The sequence below is a fragment of the Berghia stephanieae genome, chromosome 4 (genome assembly GCF_034508935.2).
Source record: "Berghia stephanieae isolate SIO BIC M18660-M18661 chromosome 4, UCSD_Bste_1.3, whole genome shotgun sequence".
Classification (NCBI taxonomy): domain Eukaryota; kingdom Metazoa; phylum Mollusca; class Gastropoda; order Nudibranchia; family Aeolidiidae; genus Berghia; species Berghia stephanieae.
In genome coordinates, this window is record NC_088363.1 from 50,281,551 (window position 1) to 50,300,455 (window position 18,905).

General features: G+C 34.7%; 1 protein-coding gene across 2 annotated transcripts in view; it reads right to left on the minus strand.

The window, feature by feature from the left end:
- The window catches only part of LOC144970760 (C2 domain-containing protein 3-like), a 50,123-nt gene that overhangs the window by 21,747 nt on the left and 9,471 nt on the right, over positions 1–18,905 (minus strand). The window contains exons 12-27 of one of the 2 annotated variants that reach the window (XM_078910753.1): positions 16,735–16,900; positions 16,086–16,201; positions 15,432–15,550; positions 14,672–14,863; positions 13,935–14,124; positions 12,870–13,141; positions 11,912–12,029; positions 8,431–8,546; positions 7,576–7,677; positions 6,598–6,684; positions 6,110–6,214; positions 3,785–3,893; positions 2,605–2,754; positions 1,702–1,830; positions 954–1,048; positions 425–553 (exon numbers count right to left, since the gene is read on the minus strand). In XM_078910753.1, the coding sequence (XP_078766879.1) occupies positions 425–553; positions 954–1,048; positions 1,702–1,830; positions 2,605–2,754; positions 3,785–3,893; positions 6,110–6,214; positions 6,598–6,684; positions 7,576–7,677; positions 8,431–8,546; positions 11,912–12,029; positions 12,870–13,141; positions 13,935–14,124; positions 14,672–14,863; positions 15,432–15,550; positions 16,086–16,201; positions 16,735–16,900 (2,195 nt within the window). The remainder of the gene's footprint in view (positions 1–424; positions 554–953; positions 1,049–1,701; positions 1,831–2,604; positions 2,755–3,784; positions 3,894–6,109; positions 6,215–6,597; positions 6,685–7,575; positions 7,678–8,430; positions 8,547–11,911; positions 12,030–12,869; positions 13,142–13,934; positions 14,125–14,671; positions 14,864–15,431; positions 15,551–16,085; positions 16,202–16,734; positions 16,901–18,905) is intronic. The other variant, XM_078910754.1, reaches the window with a different exon arrangement.

The window sequence follows — 18,905 nt, forward strand, 5'->3', positions numbered from 1 at the left end:
CAATATAGGTTCATGGCCGAAGTAAGTAAATGGCTAAGTTAATGGGTTTTTTTCTTAAAGGCTTATTATATCTTCCAAAGCAAATGCATTCTGACCCCATCAAGTGCCTTTCCATCATTAAAACTTGATTTGTGTCATATACAATGAAACACAAAATAACAGAAATTAGTAAAAAAAAAATTTTTTAAGCAATCATTATGATTGATACATTAACATAAAAAGACCTTGAGGTCAGTGACCAGAACTTTCAAATTCTTGACGATGTCTGGCAGGAGAAAGAGAGGAAAGAAAGAAGGACAGCAAAAATTACCTAAAGCTGAGAAAGGAAGTAAAGATGGAAGGGAAAGGTGGGAAGGAAAGGAGTAAGAAAAGAAATCAGAACACAAAAAAAAAAAAAAAAAAAAAGACAAGTTGTATTTATTACCTGAGGTGAATCCTTGGTGCCATCATGAGTTGTTACCTGAGACAGGTGAATGGAGAATGTCTGGACACAGGGTTGCTGGGGTTTGTGCATGGTGACCATAGCACATAGCTTGGCAATAGGCAACGTGCCCTGATGTGGAAATATGAAGGGGAATGAGAACAATTGCATATACATTTCATGACTCGCATTCAATGTTTCAAGAAACATGTAGTTTAACCCATAGAATGCGTCTTCATACACCAAAACTAAGTGATAATAATCTTTATAAACGAACAAATTAACCCAGGGGTGACAAGAATTTGCAACTGTCAACTTTACTTCCTAAAAACTGGAATCACTCCAGCTACATGGATATTCTATATTGTACTTATATCATTGGATGAGACGGAATGAATTGAGCTCAAAACAATCTGTCCTTAATTTTTTTTAATGTAATGTTTATCTTTTTTTTTTTGTTAAAAAATCACGATAGAAAAAAACAAAATCAAAACCTGTATAGTCTGATTCAAACAATAAATTTAAAACTAACCTGAGCTATACGCTGATCTCTGACATTGGGATGATAGTAACGACACCACACTTCAAAGGGAAGACCTTTGCCTTGCTCCCCTGGATTGGAACAGGCTGTGGGTGAAAAATGACAGCAATTACTTTTTAAAAGTAAATATCCTGAACAATTAAGATTTGTTGGAATTTTCTCTACATCCAATGAACTGAAGGCAAAAACTAGTATTGAAAGAGAATATGCTTATTTTTATATAATGGACAAGTAATAATTAACACGATGGAACTGAAGATTAGTAATAATATTTATGATACCCATTTTACACTCCACTTAAATAACACACATTTTCTGATGAAATACATTTTCAGTACACATGTTAACCTAAATAACATCAAATACTTCAGTAAATTACAATTTTCTTGTGACATTTATGAAAAGCTTTTTTTCTTTCTGATAACTGGTACAAGACTTGAACGCTCATTTGTGAAATGGTTACTAGTTTAGGTACCTTTAGTCAAACGATGGATTTCATTTGGTTGGAGTGAGATGATGATTGTTATGTTGTGATGTTGCATATTTATGTTGATGTTAATGATGATGTCATAATACTGATGTTGAAGATGATAATTATGATGGTGTTGTTGTTGTTGATGATGACGACGATGACGACAATGACAATGATAATGATGATGATGATGATGATGATGATGATGATGATGATTATAACAATAGTTTAGAGTAAAAATTCTAAAAAGAGGTAAGCAAGGCATACCAATTAACAATTCTGGCTGTACAGGTTTTCCAACAGGCAAAGTAAGCTTGGTCTGAGTACTGTCGTGGAATACAGGGTCTGGTATGCATAGGGTGGTGGCTGTACGGAAACACTTCATTCTGGTCAGGGCTGAAATTGGAACAAGACAATGGTAAAAACGGTGGTGATGTTGATAGAATAGCTGTGTTCTGCTCTTTTGTGGTTTGTTTTTTGTTAGTTTGGGAATTTGGGGTTTGTTTTTGTTATTCCAGGGAAGAGGGAAGGGGGTGTTTGGTTAGTTTTGTTTTGTTTATCTGTTCGTTTTTTTGTTGTTTTGTTATTTTCATTTGGCAAAATAAAATCACTATTCTGAGGAAATTCTTTTTAAAATCTATACATCGTTTTCATCATTTAATAGAAACTGGATCGAATGCAATCCCTGCCAAAAAAATAATGTTAAATGAAAGAGATCTCGTCATTTTATGTTTAGTGCAATTAACAAGGTTATGAATTGTTAAATATACTTTTGATGTCCTTACTATATATAAGAAGAGTAAACAAGATTTTTCATCAAAGCTGCCACAGACAAAAATAATTTTAAAATTAAATAGATACAATTTATAAAAACGCCATTTGACAAATTTCTAACCTTTTTAAAATTCATCATCTCTTTAATGTGCCAAAAACATATGAGGAGCGAATATCAATCAAATTCACATATCTCTTGAAAGGTAAAATAAATAAATTCCCATCATATTTTTTCATGTAAACAAGAGCAAAATCAAAATCAGGGAAAAAACGTCCAATTTTGTCAATTTGCCATTTCAAAAAAAATTTAAAAGAAAATAAAATAATCTGTAGAAGAAAAAAAGATTATAAAACTATATATGTCTTGTTATTTATTTATCTATTGCAGATATTTACATTTAGCATCAGCTCTGTGTCCATTTTCCCTGCTCTCTCCTTGTGTCGGGAAGTAGAACTGTACAAAACAATCTGCCTCACCCCAGATCATTTTCTCGAATACTTTAAGGCCTCTGACTCCCTCGACAATTATATCAAAATGGTGATCAACTGTTGAAGAAAAATTACATAAAAATGAAATAAAACTGAAAAAGAAAAAATTTGTGAAGTACAAATTATATGATTAAACCATGTTAAAAGCTACATAAATGTAGATAAAATATATTTTATTTTTCTCATTGGTTCATCAGTGTGTAGTTAATTCTAAATATATTGAATGTCCACGAGACCTCCCCCCAGCCACCATAAAATAAACACTGAGCCTTTGCAATAAGTGGCGTATATAGTTATGACTTTAAAGTCTTGGCTCTACTTTTGAAAAAAAATGAACAAATAAATACAGATTATTGACTGTTAATGGAAGTGCAATCTTGAGCGCAAACTCAAATATTTCAGGTAAGATTCTTTGCATTGTGTTCATGGCTAAGGCATTTGACACACATAACTCCACTCAACAATGATGAAAATTGAGAATCCAGTAATGTGTAGATAATGACAGATATGCTGATAGAAAAGGACACATTTCAAGTGCCCATGTTTTCAGCATCAAATCAAAATATTTGTGTGTTATCAGAAAATCAGTGATAGACTCAAAAGTGAAATATCAATATACAACAGTTGTGCCATAAGATTGGGGAATGACAGGAAGGAGATATAATGTTTAATTCTTTATTTTATTACTTTTTAACGAGACAACAAAAAGAAAAAAAAAACAAAAAAAAAAAAAAACAATAATGTTTTCAATTACAATCAACAAGAAAAATGAATTTTTATCTTTTTATTTTTCAAAATATCTCTTTGAAATGTACAGTAAAACAAAAGCTCAAGAAAAGCAGAGGCCTATATAAGGTCTGAAGTTTGAATTCCAGACAAAATAACCTGACCCTCTCGAATCATTGTTCCTTGATCCTTAGATTGATATGTCTCTATTTCATACACCACGCTATTTTCCATTAATGTGTCGCTTATAAAACAGTGCCCCTTTGCCCCATTTCATTTATTCCATTATAATATTGTTACATGAAATTTGACGAGTCCATTGATTTTATCTCAAAATCCCGCTGCTTTGATGACTACTGACCTTGACCATGAGCTGGTAACATCAGATTGACTCCATCTTGTCTTGGTGAGTTGGGAATCTTCCCATTTTGTTGCATACCAGTCACTACAGCTTGTTGAAGCATGGAGATCTGAAAAGGTAGCATTTAGAGTCACTGTCTATTCTTGTTTTCTCCTGCATATCAGTTGGCAATTTGTGACAATCATTTGGCAATGGTGTTATGTCAGGATGAAATTTATACTAAAAATTGAATGTTAAGTCAAAATGATCATCAAATCCTTCAGACTGATGAGGCACATGGAGCCGGTGTTTATCCTGTTTTCTAAAGCGTGCAATGGACGATAGCAATTACTTGCTACCCTTTAGAAAGGACACTATATTAATACTTTCCAACAGATCAAACAGACCCAGCTACACAGGGGTAAGGAAAAATTTCGACTTCACCCTGGATCAATCTCAAACCCTTTGTGTGTGAAGCAAGCTCTCTACCATCTATTTGTGTGTGAAGCAAGATCTCTACCATCTATTTGTGTGTGAAGCAAGATCTCTACCATCTATTTGTGTGTGAAGCAAGATCTCTACCATCTATTTGTGTGTGAAGCAAGATCTCTACCATCTATTTGTGTGTGAAGCAAGATCTCTACCATCTATTTGTGTGTGAAGCAAGATCTCTACCATCTATTTGTGTGAAGCAAGCTCTCTACCATCTATTTGTGTGTGAAGCAAGATCTCTACCATCTATTTGTGTGAAGCAAGCTCTCTACCATCTATTTGTGTGTGAAGCAAGATCTCTACCATCTATTTGTGTGTGAAGCAAGCTCTCTACCATCTATTTGTGTGTGAAGCAAGATCTCTACCATCTAAACTATCAGGACCCCCAAAGTCAAAATTATCCCAATTACAAATTTTATCTTTTTACAGTTCCATAAAAGGCATTCATTATTTTCAATAATATATATTATCTCAATTTGACACTTTAGACTAAGTATTCAATTTTCTATGTCTTGTTTATCCCAACACAATACTGCATTAGGTTTACATTTTATTGTGAAGTAGGTTAGGATTATGACTTTTAGTGATTTTCATGGTTTGAAGTAGAATATTTCTTAATACTTTTTTTTCATTTAATTGAAATGGGAGGTGAGTTGACAACCTCACTTTACATTGGTGTAGATGTGTGTTATAAATACTACACCTCCTATGTTTGTTCATTTGATTTTAAAGTTTTACAGCGCTTGCGACACATTTAGGTCATTTCAGTGCCAGCAAAAAGGAAGTTAATCGGAAAGTCATAAAACTCTAGAAATTCAATTATAACAACAAGAGAAAAAGTAAGACAAAGGGTAATGGTTCAGATAGGACAGAAAAGTAAATTCTGAGAGCACATTATCAGTGTAATTAGTTTGAAATTACTTGAGTTTCATCAAGACACAAGCACAGAACAAACTTATAGGAATACACTAAAATGCTTATGTTTTGTTTTGTTTTTAAGGGTTTTACGGCACTTTCAACACATTTAGGTCATATCAGCGCCAGTAAAAAGGAAGAAAATTGGATAGTAAAAACATTCTAGATGTATAATTAAAAGGACTTGAGGAAAAAGTAAGACATAGGGGAAATGGTTCAAATAGGGAACAGATGTAGATTCCAAGAGCACACTATCAGTGTACTTAGTTTGAGATCACCTAAAAGTCTCACCAAGGCACCAGCACAAGATCCCACTAAGAGGAATACACTCAGATGTTTACAAATCCAAATCATATATTAAAAATAAAAAAATAACAGTATATAAATATTATCTCTCAAAATTATAACTATACATTCGACTGTTTCCTTCCAAGTCAAGGACTCAAGCCAGGGTCAGGACAAAACCAAGTAATCTCATTCCAAGACAAAGACAGAAGGCAATTGAAAAACAGATACAGGGGGATAGAAGACAAAGCAAGTACCTCCATGCCCACTATAGGAGGTAGGAACCCCACCCAGTCAAATGCTTATAAATTCATAAGAAAGAAATGATTTACAAGGAAAAAATATAATCTCCCAAAACTATAACTGTACATTTGACTGTTTCCCTGCCAGCCAAAACCGAGTAATCTCATTCCAAATCAAAAATAGAAAGCAAGTTTGAAACCGATATAAGGGGATAGAAGACAACCCAACAAGTGACCTCCCTATCCACCATGAGAAGACATAAGATCCAACATAGACTATACCTCCTACCCAGACTGGAGTGAGATATAATTGATTAAACATAATATACCAACTAACACCTACTTTATCATTTACTTTATCATTACTGGTATAAGTCAGGCATACAAATCTATATTCAAATCAAGCTCATACCTGGTGCTGAGAGCCCATTGCCAAAACAACCTTGAGCTGCCCGAAGTAAAGACCAGAGAAAAGATCTATGATAGGCATGTAGTTGTCAACTGCCATCACCGGATACTGAAGGGATAAAAAAAATATATAAAAATCAGTGTAAGTTCAGAACCATGGAGAGCAAAGCACTGAGCAAAACAAAAATTTATGATCATAACAGTTTTGACCTGAGAAAAGAGTCAATTATCAGCAATTTACAGCATTCATAACATTTAGACATAGATTATGGTTTAAATATTTGTCTTCATCGATTTATTACATTGGTACAGAATTAACAGACTTTGTTCAAAATAATATTCTATCACCAACTTCAGTATGCCTCATGTCCACTTTTATGATAACTACTTAAAATATCGTTTAAGAAAATGAATATCTAAAATTGTTTATTTGAGACTTAGCAAGGGCAATCATGAACATAAAAATATTAATCAATCATACTGATTTGATACCTGAGATTTCAGGAGAGCGTTGCCAATCTTTCTGTCTCGAAATGAAAGATAAAACTGGTGAAGGCTGAGCTTGACCAACCCAACAAGCTGAAATGAGATAGCATCAATGTTTATAAATCTATACACAATCCTTTATCAATATTATGAGTGAATAACTGAAAATATAAATAAATTAAAAGCTATTTTTGGGGAGTGGGAGGGGGAGTAAACATCAAAAGAGAAAGAAAGAAATAAAATGAAAGAAAGAGAGAAAGGTAGGAAGGAAGTAATAAAGAAAGAAAGAAAGAAAAGACAAAACAAGAGATAGAAATTTGTGTAACCCCCTCCTAACCACCCATAAAAAAATCGTCACATTCGTTACGATGCAGCCAACATTATTCTCATTCTGATTTCTTTTGTACATCAAAATATTTGAACAAAACTATTTGCTATAGTTAAAGTATATCAACACTGTGTTGAAGTGCTCATTTAGCAGAAAAAGATATGTATAGCAAGATCTAACAGCTTTTGAAATAAACCAATTTTTGTAGGGATGGGGTGTGGATTTTGGGGAAAATCTGGAAAATGGACGGTAAGGAGAGAGTTAAAGGAATATAGGTTTGAAACCTAAATTTGGTCATCATGAGAAACCTACAAAGAAAAGAGCAAAGTGAAAATTACCACCACAAATCCCAACATCTGAATAGATTCAAATTCTAAAAACATACATGCCCTCAACGGGACCCCATCCATAGGAATCATCATATCAGTTCAACTGCGGTTCAACTGCAGCAAGATTCAAAACCTTAAACAGTTTCTTCCCTCACTCCATATATAGTGGACAAACAACATACAGTTCAAATGGATAAGTAAAAGGACCTCAGGGTATTATCACATGGTATTGTACCCATGGGCTAAAGCTCAGAAACTTCTGTATTGGTGACAGCAAAAACATAACAACAGAAACATCATCGATAATATAACAAAAAGAGAAATCACCCTATCACTAGGGCTCGCAGTCTGTTTATCCCACACTTCCACAATCATGTAATTGTCTTTCATTTTTTCCAACAGCGATGAATTCAATGTCACTGGAGAAACCTGTAGATCAAACATGCTTCATGTCAAAATAATACAACAAAGTAAATGAATCTGCACCAATATAGTATAAAGTAATCAAGTGAATTGCCATCTCTTTAAATTAAAGCTAAAAGATTCCACCACCATGACATGCATTTTTTTCATACTAGGAGGTCCTGCAAGTGCAAAACAGCATCTCTTTGTCCGAATATATTGTAAATGTATTGCTGTCTGGCTGTGCGGCTATGTGGTCTTGTGGTATGACACTCGCTTTCGGATCGGAAGGTCCTGGTTTCGAGCTTTGCTCGGCGCATAGTTGAGTCCTTGGAAAAGGCTCTTTACTCACATTCTCTCACCGTACTCAGGTGTAAAATGAGTACCTGGCCATTAACAGTGTTGTGTCTGTCAGAAAAAAATGGTAATATCGCCTAACAGGCATCATGTCTCGTCCTACATGTTTTGTGTTGCTGTTGGCCAGAGACCCCTTCTAAAGTGCTTTGAGCATGTTGAGTGGATATTGCGCTATAATATAAAATCTCAAGCTTTGTCCGAATAAATTGTAAATGCCTTGCTGTCTGGTGTCATTTTTCAAAACTACAAAGTCTACTGAGAATTTTTTTAATGATCGTTAAGTGGTAGTAAACTGAAGATAAGCATAAATAAATGGTATTTAGATCTACTTACTTTTTTTTTAAAAAGGCACTTTTTTGCACATAGTATTCAGCCTATCAACAAATAAAACTGCAAAGGTGTAAAGAAAATTGTGTAATTTACCTGCAAAAAGTTGAATTCTGGGTTCAAAGAATTCCAGCACACTTGAGAGTGAAGTACATCATTACACCAAAACATGCGACATGCCAAATAACAGTTTCTAGATAAAGTTTGATTGCCTGGTGAGAGGGGATAAAATTACAAAATTATAACCCAAAAAATAATTAATAAATAAATAAAAATACTCATCAAATGTTTATAAGAATATATCACATTAAAGTACATTCAAGGCTCATTAATAAATTATCCAAAAATAAACAATAACTGGTGAAGTTTTTATATAGATAGTGTAAACTTTGGGTAACAAAAGACTGCATGAAACTCCGAGTGTATAACTAAATTTAAATCAACCATATTATTCTATAAGTTATCTGTGGCTGCTATTTTATAATTTTCATGGCAAACCTACAACTCCTTAATTCTAACCATTTGGGATCAATTTGATCTTATTTATCATTGAAGTTGATATTGTAGGGGTAGTTGATTAACTCACTATTGCTTGATCGGGTATCAAATTCTTTTTCCTTTTACACCACATTCCTCATGCTCTGCCTTAAATTCACATAAGTTAACTTTACACACACATTAATGCTCCAAACGTTTTTTAAAAAATTCTTTTCTTAATTTCAAAACCTTTCTTCATGAAAGTTTGTATATGGTTTGAATCCTTAACTACTTTAATAAATATCATTGTTTTGTTCTTCTTTTTCTAACTTTTGGGAATGTTGATCTTCAAACTTTTACCTCACCATTCCAGGCTTTATGCATTATATAACCTTTTATATAGTTTTTTTTTTTTTTTTTTTTTTTTTTGTAGTGGCCTGAATAGAAGGTATGGTCTTCGTCAGTGTAAATAAAATCTTTATGTAGTATTATATCTGTTAGTTCTCCAAGCACTTCAAACTTGTTTCTTACTGATAGTTCAAATTTTTCTTGTATCTTCTGTTCTTCCCGGATAATGTCTAGTTGGTATTTAGGTTTAGCCTTTGCTCTTTTGCAGATTTTCAATTTAACTCGTATGGGGCATAGCACAGGTATATGATGGCTGTTACAGTCAGCCCCCGGCATAGATTTGGCATACAAAACCGAGTTTCGGAAACGTTTGCTGATGAGTATGTAATCTATTTGGTTTCTCACTCCATCTCCAGGACTTTTCCATGTCCACTTCCTTCTATTGTGGTTTGTTGACCAAGTATTTGTGATTGTCAGATCATGTTGACGGCACTATTGAATAAGACGATCACCTCTGTCATTTTTGTCTCCCAGACCATGTGGGCCCACAATATCTTCTATTCTTTCTCGGCCCACCTTGGCATTAAAATCGCCCATGATGAGTTTATGTCTGAAGACTTAAACTGATGCATTGCTTTATCTATTTGTTGATAGAAATTTTCCACTTCTTCATCATCGTGACTGGTGGTTGGGGCGTATATTTGTAAAATATCAAAATCAAAAGGTTTTGCTTGTAGTTTGATTGCCATTACTCTGTCTGATATGGGCCAGAATCCTTTGACTGCTCGCGCCGTTTTATTATCTAGTATAATTCCAACTCCCCTTTGGTGTTCTCCTCCTCCTGAGTATATAATTTTACAGTCATCATAATTAAGTTCTCCTGCTCCTTTCCATCTAACTTCTGATAATCCTAAAACATTGATATTCAATCTCTTCATTTCCATAACTACATTTGCTAATTTTCCTTTCTGATACAGACTTCTTACATTCCATGTTGCTGTTCGTAATGTTTGGTGGTGCACAGTAGCTGGATGACGGTCGAGAGTCACCTGTTCACCTGCATGACTATCTCTACCGGACGAGGCTGTAATCGAGTTGCTCGAAAAACATCCATTGACGTCATTGACTAGATTCGCTTGGACGGACATCATGACGATCTTGGGATGATACGTCAGTGGTTTCCCGTTGCCTTCTGACGGATTTTTATCTGGTTTACTCCATAGCCTTTTGACCTCCCGGTCATAACCCACAAGGCAGTGGGAGCATTTGGCAGGTTTTAAGGCGCCTGTACTGGGAACAAGAAGCAGCAATGCGTGTTGACAACGAGCTAAGCAGTTTTACACCTATTAGAAGAGGAGTTAGGCAGGGGTGTGTTTTGTCTCCAGATTTATTCAACCTCTATAGTGAAATGATATTAAGAGATATCGAACATAAGAAGGGGGTGTGTATTGGAGGAAAGAATGTAACAAATCTGAGGTATGCAGATGATACGGTTCTACTGGCAGAATCTGAACATGAACTACAAGAATTACTGGATGTTGTAGTCAGGAGTAGTGAAAATATGGGACTGGAACTGAATATATCTAAAACAGAATGTATGACGGTATCTAAAAATAATAACCCACCAGCCTGTGTAATAACAAGCAGAGGACAAACAATACAACAAGTTGAATGTTTCAAATATTTAGGCTTCAATGTAACATCCAATGGAAAATCAGATTGTGAAATAAAGAAAAGAATAGGTATGGCGAAGAATGCATTCAACCAGCTGCATACAATTATGAAAAACAGGAATATTAGCATGAAAACAAAAATCAAAGTCCTGGATTGCTATGTACTGTCTGTGCTGCTATATGGTTGTGAGAGCTGGACCATAAACAAGACCATGGTTAAAAGACTGGAGGCAGTGGAAATGTGGTTTTACAGAAGAATGATGAAGGTGTCATGGATGGAAAGGAAAAGAAATGAAGAAATTTTAGAAATGGCAAACAGAAAAAGATCACTGATAACAAAAATCATCAAACGCCAAATGGAATTTTTAGGACACATTATCCGCCACCCTGGTTTGGAAGTACTCGCCTTGACTGGAAAGATGAATGGAAAAAGAATAAGAGGAAGACAAAGAATAACGTATTTGAAAGGGATAAGAACTTGGACAGATGAAGCTGAGAAAGGTGGCGCTGCTTTAATAGAATTGGCAAGAGATAGATCAGCTTGGCGGAAGATGACCTCCAACGTCTGCTTCAGATATGGAACTACATGAGATGAGATGTAGTATTAATTTTTGGTTGGTTATTTTGCAATCCGCGGGTTCAGGCACTTGGTATTTACACTTCAATTTTGCCAAACATGCTATAAACATTTAAGATTTGTTATCAGGTCTTTCACTAGAGCTACCAAAAAAATCTGTATATTTTTTATGAAAAAATCTGAATTGAAGAAAAGAATCTGTAAGAAGAGAGAAGAATAATTTCCATCCTTATTTAGATAAATTATCACTTTTAAAATAATTTATCGAATGAATGTAGTGTAGTTCAACTTGAAGATATATCTATTTCTGAGTAAAATGAACATATTTTCACTATTTTTAATCTAAAATTCAAAATCTGGAGAAACAAAAATTTTAATTTCGACAAATCTGCTTCGTGTACCCAAAAATATCTGTATAAACTGATCAAATCTGTATAAGGGAGAAGTGTGAATTATGTGCACAACACGAGAAAGAATAAAAGAGAAACAAACTGATTTTTACCATTCATCTGTCGTTGCATGAGGGCTGGTTGTTGGTTTGCCATGTGTAAGGGAGGTATTCCATTGATAGACATGTTGCGTCCTTCTTCTATATACAACAGACAATGGAGGGTAGGGCTCTGAAATAGAAAGGAGGTCTGAGTTTCAGGTATAATTTACTTTTCTTTTCTTTTTTTCATCTTTAATTTGGTGTCGGCTTATAAGGCCAGTGCCAACAAAAAAGCAAACAAACAAAAAAACAATAAAAAATGGCAGGTAGTAATAATCACAATAAATAACCCCCAAATTTTTTTTTAAGTAAATCAAAAAATGAAAATGAACAATAAAATCAAAGCCAATGCTGGGATTAGGAGGATCGGCATCTCTTGCCTGACCTCGGGAAGAAAAAAATGATGTAAACATCAAAGCAATCTTCTTCCAAACACACATTCAGACTCACTTCTTACAACTAATAGTTTTAAAAATCAACCAAAATGAATATAACATCTTCAAAAAGGAACAAAATACCAAACACAGAACATTTGGACACAAAACCCTTCCTCAGTTAATAACATAAAACAATAAAACATTTTTCATTTTTGTTAATTACTTTTTACAGTCCATAGCTTCTAGCAGCTTAGTATCATAAAGAGTAATCATCTTTAATGAGTGCACAAAGGTCCACAATAGTTCAAACTCATTTGATTAAGACTTATGTTAAGTAAAAAGAGTTAAGTAAGCAAGAATCAATCAAAATATCACATATGCTTTTCTTTCAAGACTAAAGAAAATAAGATACTGACATTTTAAACGATAACGAGGCAATAGCACTACAAAAACTAATCAAGTGGTAATAGCTACATTTTTTATCTCTTAATTTTTTAAAAAATGTAAGGTTCTGACTAAACAGAAAACATCATTAAATTTTAATGTTTGATCAAATATCGAGTATATCAAAAAGCTAATATTTGACAACACACCTCAACAGCAAAAGAAGATGTTTCTTGAGTTGAGCCATTGTCACGCCCACTCTGGGGTGCTACTGACATGTTCCCTATCAGGCCCTTTAACTGTTTCTTCAGCATCCCAATTTCATCCTCATCCCCGTCAACCCTCTGTGCTGCAACATTGTCTACTGAAGTAAAGGCCTGCCCTGGCCCAGGACCTTTCCTACGTGGTGACTGGGGTGGCAGCCCAACAATGCCTGGCATGTTGGTCTGTGAGGCAGATTCCTGGTGGTCAAACGGTAGATCTGGATGGAAGATAAATGGATAAAATGAAGAATGACTGTGCAAATGAAGGTGAAAAAAATTAACTTGTTTTACTCTAAACGGATGCCTATATATGGGACGTATTTTTATTTTTTTTAAAGAAAGAACATGAAGGAAAAGATGAAGAAGAAGAAGAAGAAGAAGAAGAAGAAGAAGAAGAAGAAGAAGAAGAAGAAGAAGAAGAAGAAGAAGAAGAAGAAGAAGAAGAAGAACAAGAGGGAGAAGAAGAAAAAGAAGAAGAAGAAGAAGAAGAAGAAGAAGAAGAAGAAGAAGAAGAAGAAGAAGAAGAAGAAGAAGAAGAAGAAGAAGAAGAAGAAGAAGAAGAAGAAGAAGAAGAAGAAGAAGAAGAAGAAGGTCTAAATTGTCTTTGCCCTACAAAAACAAGTAAAAGTAGGACATAGTTAATTAACTATTTCAAACACATCTAACAGCAATATAATCTGAGACCACCTAAAAACTTTGATTAAGACACAGGATCTCAGCTTACTGAGGCAGAGAATAGCAGGGAGATTCCTGAAGCCTGGAACAGTAATAATACTAGCTTAAAGGTCAAGTAAAAACGTTTCAATAAATAACAATGTAAAAATGAGCATTTTATGGAGAAGACTCTTTTGCCAGATAAACCAACAATCTTGTGTTTTCAATCTTTTGCTGATGGAGCATCTGTCCTACAAACTTTCATTATATTTATTTTATTTATTTATTTCCTTTTTTTTGTAGTGCTATTGAACAAAGCCTAGTCATTACTTCTTTTCATTCATATTCATTCCTCACCAATCTTTTTCACAGGCGATTTCACTACAGGCACATCTTTGTTCTTGTTGAGTTGCTTCACAAGTCTTGCTTTGTCTCGGTGTGCACCACTCATGGGGACCATCTTGGCACTTCCACTCATTTCTGATAACTTTGTTCGTGCCATCACAGTAGCAAACTCTTTATGATCGGAGGCCAGCTCTACAGATATCTAAAATAATCAAAACGAGATCAGAATGTCAATAAGAACAGAATATTTTCAAGACTTTGTGAAAGTGGATTGGAGCTTTTCTGACTTGTGGACTACTATGATAAATCATAATTTTTTGCAATAGAAAAAAAATCTGTTTGAATCAAAAACAATGAATCATAGGTGGGAACTGAAAATCTCACTTTCTGAGATAAATGAAAAATGTAATGCCATAGAAGTGGAGTAACATGGTATAAACCTATATAAATTGATGCAAAGTATTACCAACTCAGCTACTTTGAACCTTTTATTACCACAAATCATAGTATTCTAGTTTTATAATCACTTGATAAAATGTTAATCTGAAATAATAATTTTTTTTTTAATTCAACTTCAAAGGTAAATTTCTAAATAGAAGGAAATGTCCAAGTTAGGAATAATAAAGAAAATATCTGGAAAGGTTAGAGTTGTGGTTTATTCTTAAGAATTGAATGATTTCAAACGTGACCAAACTTCATTTTTCATTTTATAAGTATCAAGGCCCACTTGCAAAAAATGACTGACTTACCTTCAAATGGCCAAATATAGTAACCCCTAACCGACTTGACCTGCTGTTGAGGGTTGTGTTGGTGGAAGACCTTGAAGAATTCAAGAGACCGTCATGGTTGGAGTCTGGGATTTCTATCTCCCTCTTCACAAACAGATTGTCTGACTTGAGGATGGACTTTAGGGATACACCCCCACTCCCAACTAGAGATGGCTGGATGACATAGAGACAGGGGGAAAAAATACAACTCATAAATTAAGGAAGTGTGTGTCTGTGTGTGTGTGTGGCGGGGGGAATCTATTGAGCATTTAAATGATTTGTAAATGAATCTTGTTATGTCTTATACAAAATGTAGCAAATGATTATTATTGTTCAATTCATAATCAAGATACTTCAATAAAACCTGGTTTACAGCTTCGCTCTAGCCCTAGTGCTTTAGAAAGTATGTTGACCCTCAATTCCAATGGGGTTGATAAAACTGAGAGAGTAAGATCTCACTTTATTTGAGTTCTTGTCAGAAACGTTATGTGAAGTTACTTATATTAAAGTAAAAAAGATAGAAAAAAAATTAATGGAGACTTTATTTTCCTATTTAAATCAGAGGTCACAAAGAATCCAAAAATGTTGAATACTTGTTCCAAGTTCCAATGTATAAGATCTGACATGGAAAATATAATGTCATGTGTTTTAGGAATTGAATTTAAACATAAAGGTATCCCGAATTTTTCAATAGTTTTTTTTTATAGGGAAAGACAACTTAATAAAAAATAAATCCACTTACCGAATTTTGTCCAGCCTCCCTTGCATATAGTCTAAATACAAGAGCTGACTTCCACCATCGGTCCAAGACTGAGCCATCAAACAAGACTGGATACATGGACCGATGACCAAAGGACACAGCTGTTGAACACAAGAGAATATCATTTTTTTAAAGGGCCCAAATTTCTATTTTATAGCACTTTGACAGTAATTTACCTCTTAAGTAGGCTATATGCATTGTTCTTCCTTGGTAAAAAAAAAATTGTGTTTTAAAATATTTTTCCATTTTTCATATTGTCAAGGTTTATCACTTATTGCATACATGATAAGATACTGATAGAGTTGCTTTCTTTTTTTTTTTTTTTTTTTGAATAGCAACGCAAAATAATAGTTGACTTAACTTAAACACAGCCCTTGAGGATCTAGGTGGAAGGAATGCTCTGATAATCACAACTTTATTTAATTTGTTATGGAAGAAACAAATGCATGCATGATTTTTAAAGAGTTAAAAGATATAAATAAATTATGATATGTAATTAGTGACTGATGTAATTAAATGGACATTTCATCATTGGATGAATTTATTTGTCAATCCAAAAACAATTTAAAATAAAAAAAAGATTATTTGACTTTCAAGAATGAAAACAATCTTTCGAAGTCTTGCCAAGTCACTCACCTCCATTCTTTATATTCCTAGAAGCTACTCTGGTGACTTCGGTGGCTATGGCATTCGGTGTGTACTTGTCTTTGGAAGAAGCCACAATTGGAAATTGATATTCTACAAAAAAGGCACTGGAAATGAAGAAATAAAATGGGGATGGAAGATTGGTTAAAATTAACTTGAGTAAATCAATTTTATTTAAATTGTTGTAGGTACTGCTTAACTTAAGGAGCGAAGTGAATTGTTCCTTGAGTATTGGATACTCCAGGTTCCTGACCAGGAGACAGAAAATAATTATTCATATATAATGTGACTACTCAAGAGAATGCTGTGTAATAGATATTTTGGGGAGAATTATCCCCCCCCCCCCCCTGCTGTTGTTTCTGTTCATACTTTCAAGGACAGGAGTTTGTAAATGTATGAATATTGATGTTCTTTTTGGACATTCTGTCTTTATATTTATTACTGTAAATTCCTAATGTTTATGACAATAAATATTATTTTCTTACAAATCTGATTAACTTGTAATAAAAAAATTTTTTAATGGATATTTACGATTTTCGTTTCTGCTGTAAACAGCTAAATAAAATAGCTAAACTTTTCTACCTTAATAGAAAAAATAAATAAATAAATAAATAAAAAACATTTTAAAAACCCATCTCACCATGGTTTTTTGGATCTTGCAGATCTCTTAGATCTACTTGTTGAATGGTCAGGGAAAAAGGAGGAGAGATCCCACACATTAGACTTGTTGAGGTTCAATATCTCTACATTGACTCTTGCAACCTGAACTCGCCCCAGCAGTGTTAAACGCTCCACGCTAAGGCCATCTGTAAAGTTTAAAGGGAACATAATGGCAAGTAGAATAGAAGGAATGAAAATATGGTTTTTTAAACAATTAAAAGAGGCATTTAATCCAAAATGTTCTTTTTTAATTGAATACTGTTTTTTTGTTAGCTATCAATTGTAGGAATATATAGTAGATAACTACCAAATAATATAAAATCCTTTTTGTAGAATGTGACTTGTTTATCTGCTTACAAAATTGCATAAATGAAAAAAAAAAGGTCGTCTCTAAAAAAAATAAATATCATATAGTGCTTATTCATGGTAAACACAAGCTCTTAGTTATTAAAAAAAATGTTTCATCTCTTCATGATGGAATTGCATACATTTCACACAAAGAACAAGACATGCAGATAGGAGCTGGTATTTTTTTTTTTTTTTTTTTGGGGGGGGGGGGGGGGGGGGAGAAAATGTTACTTTACTACACTTGGGATACCTCCAAATTTATCATCCATCACTAGTAGGACAAGGTTAATGGATACAAAATGACTTTCACAAAGGCATGCCATTGAGGTGTCTAGCCACCCATTAAGCCCCTAACCTAACATAGGTTATGGTGTAAGTCTAAAACAAAACGTCTCCATCACAGCAACACTTTATATCATCTATCAAAGACAGGATGAGAAATATGTGCCCAAAATTTTTTACAAGGGCAAATTGTAAAGGTTCCTTATAACCTATTAGAACTCTCTGATCCATGCCTGTGAGTTTGACACAATTAAATAACATAACAACACTTTAAACACTTCGACATTTATGGCTTATACGAGGGCTCTTTCATAATTAACCGAAAAATGCCTGTAAAATCCGCGTTTTTTATGCTATCAACAAAATTCTTGCATGTGTTCATACCTTGACTCGTCCTTCATTTCTCTACGTAACAGCCAAGTCTGTCGACACACTTCTGCCAACGCCGCACCATGGAATAGATACCTTCTCGGAAGAAATTTCCGTCAAGATTTTGTAGCCATTTCCGCACATGGTCAACAAGCTCTTCATCGACATCAAAGCGCTTTCCTGCCAGCTCACGTTTCAGTGGCCCAAAGAGGTGATAATCAGATGGTGCGAGGTCTGGACTGTGTGGTGGCTGTGGCAAAATCTCCCATCCATATTTCTCTAGCCAACCTTGTGTCACTCGTGCTGTGTGGGGTGTAGCGTTGTCGTGTTGCAAAATGACCCCATTGGTCAACTGCCCTGGGCGCTTTCTGCGAATGGCCTCCCTAAGCTTGTCAAGAGTTTGGCAGTACCTTCCAGCATTGATTGTTTCTCCAGGTTGTAAGGTTTCGACAGAATAACACCACGACTGTCCCAGAAAACAATTCCCATTATTTTCTTTGCTGACCGCATGACTTTGAATTTCTTCGCGACAGGTGAAGATGGATGTTTCCATGTCATCGAATCTTGCTTTGTTTCTGGGGTGCAATGGTGCAACCAAGTCTCATCACCGGTGACTATGCTGTCAAGAAAAGTCACATCGTACCCTAGAAAGTCTCCGCCGGCGTTGGCAGTATCCCCGTGAACCCTGCGTGAGCTCTTGCTTCTTCTCAAAAGTTCCCTGCAGATGTCCAATCTTTGTTCTTTATGTTGTCTGTCAATTGCTTAGGAACCCATCTTGCGCTGACTTTTCTGTAGCCAAGTTCATCAAATACAATTCTATGGGCAGAAGTTTCCGAAATTTCAAGACTGTTTGCGATTTTATGAAGTTTCAACCTCCTGTCTTGACGAATAAGCTCATCAACTCGCTTCACATTGTCTTCTGACGTCGCAGTTATCGAACACCCTCTCCCTTCCCTGTCTGTCAAGTCGGAATGGCCGGCTTCAAACAAATTACACCAGTGATAGACTTGTGTACGGCTTATAACATGCTCACCATATACACTCTAAAGTTCATTATGAATTTCAGTAGGATTCAGACTTTTGGCGTTCAAAAAACGTATGACAGCTCTGATTTCCTCCTTTGACCAAGTTTCAAGGTGGGCCGCCATCTTT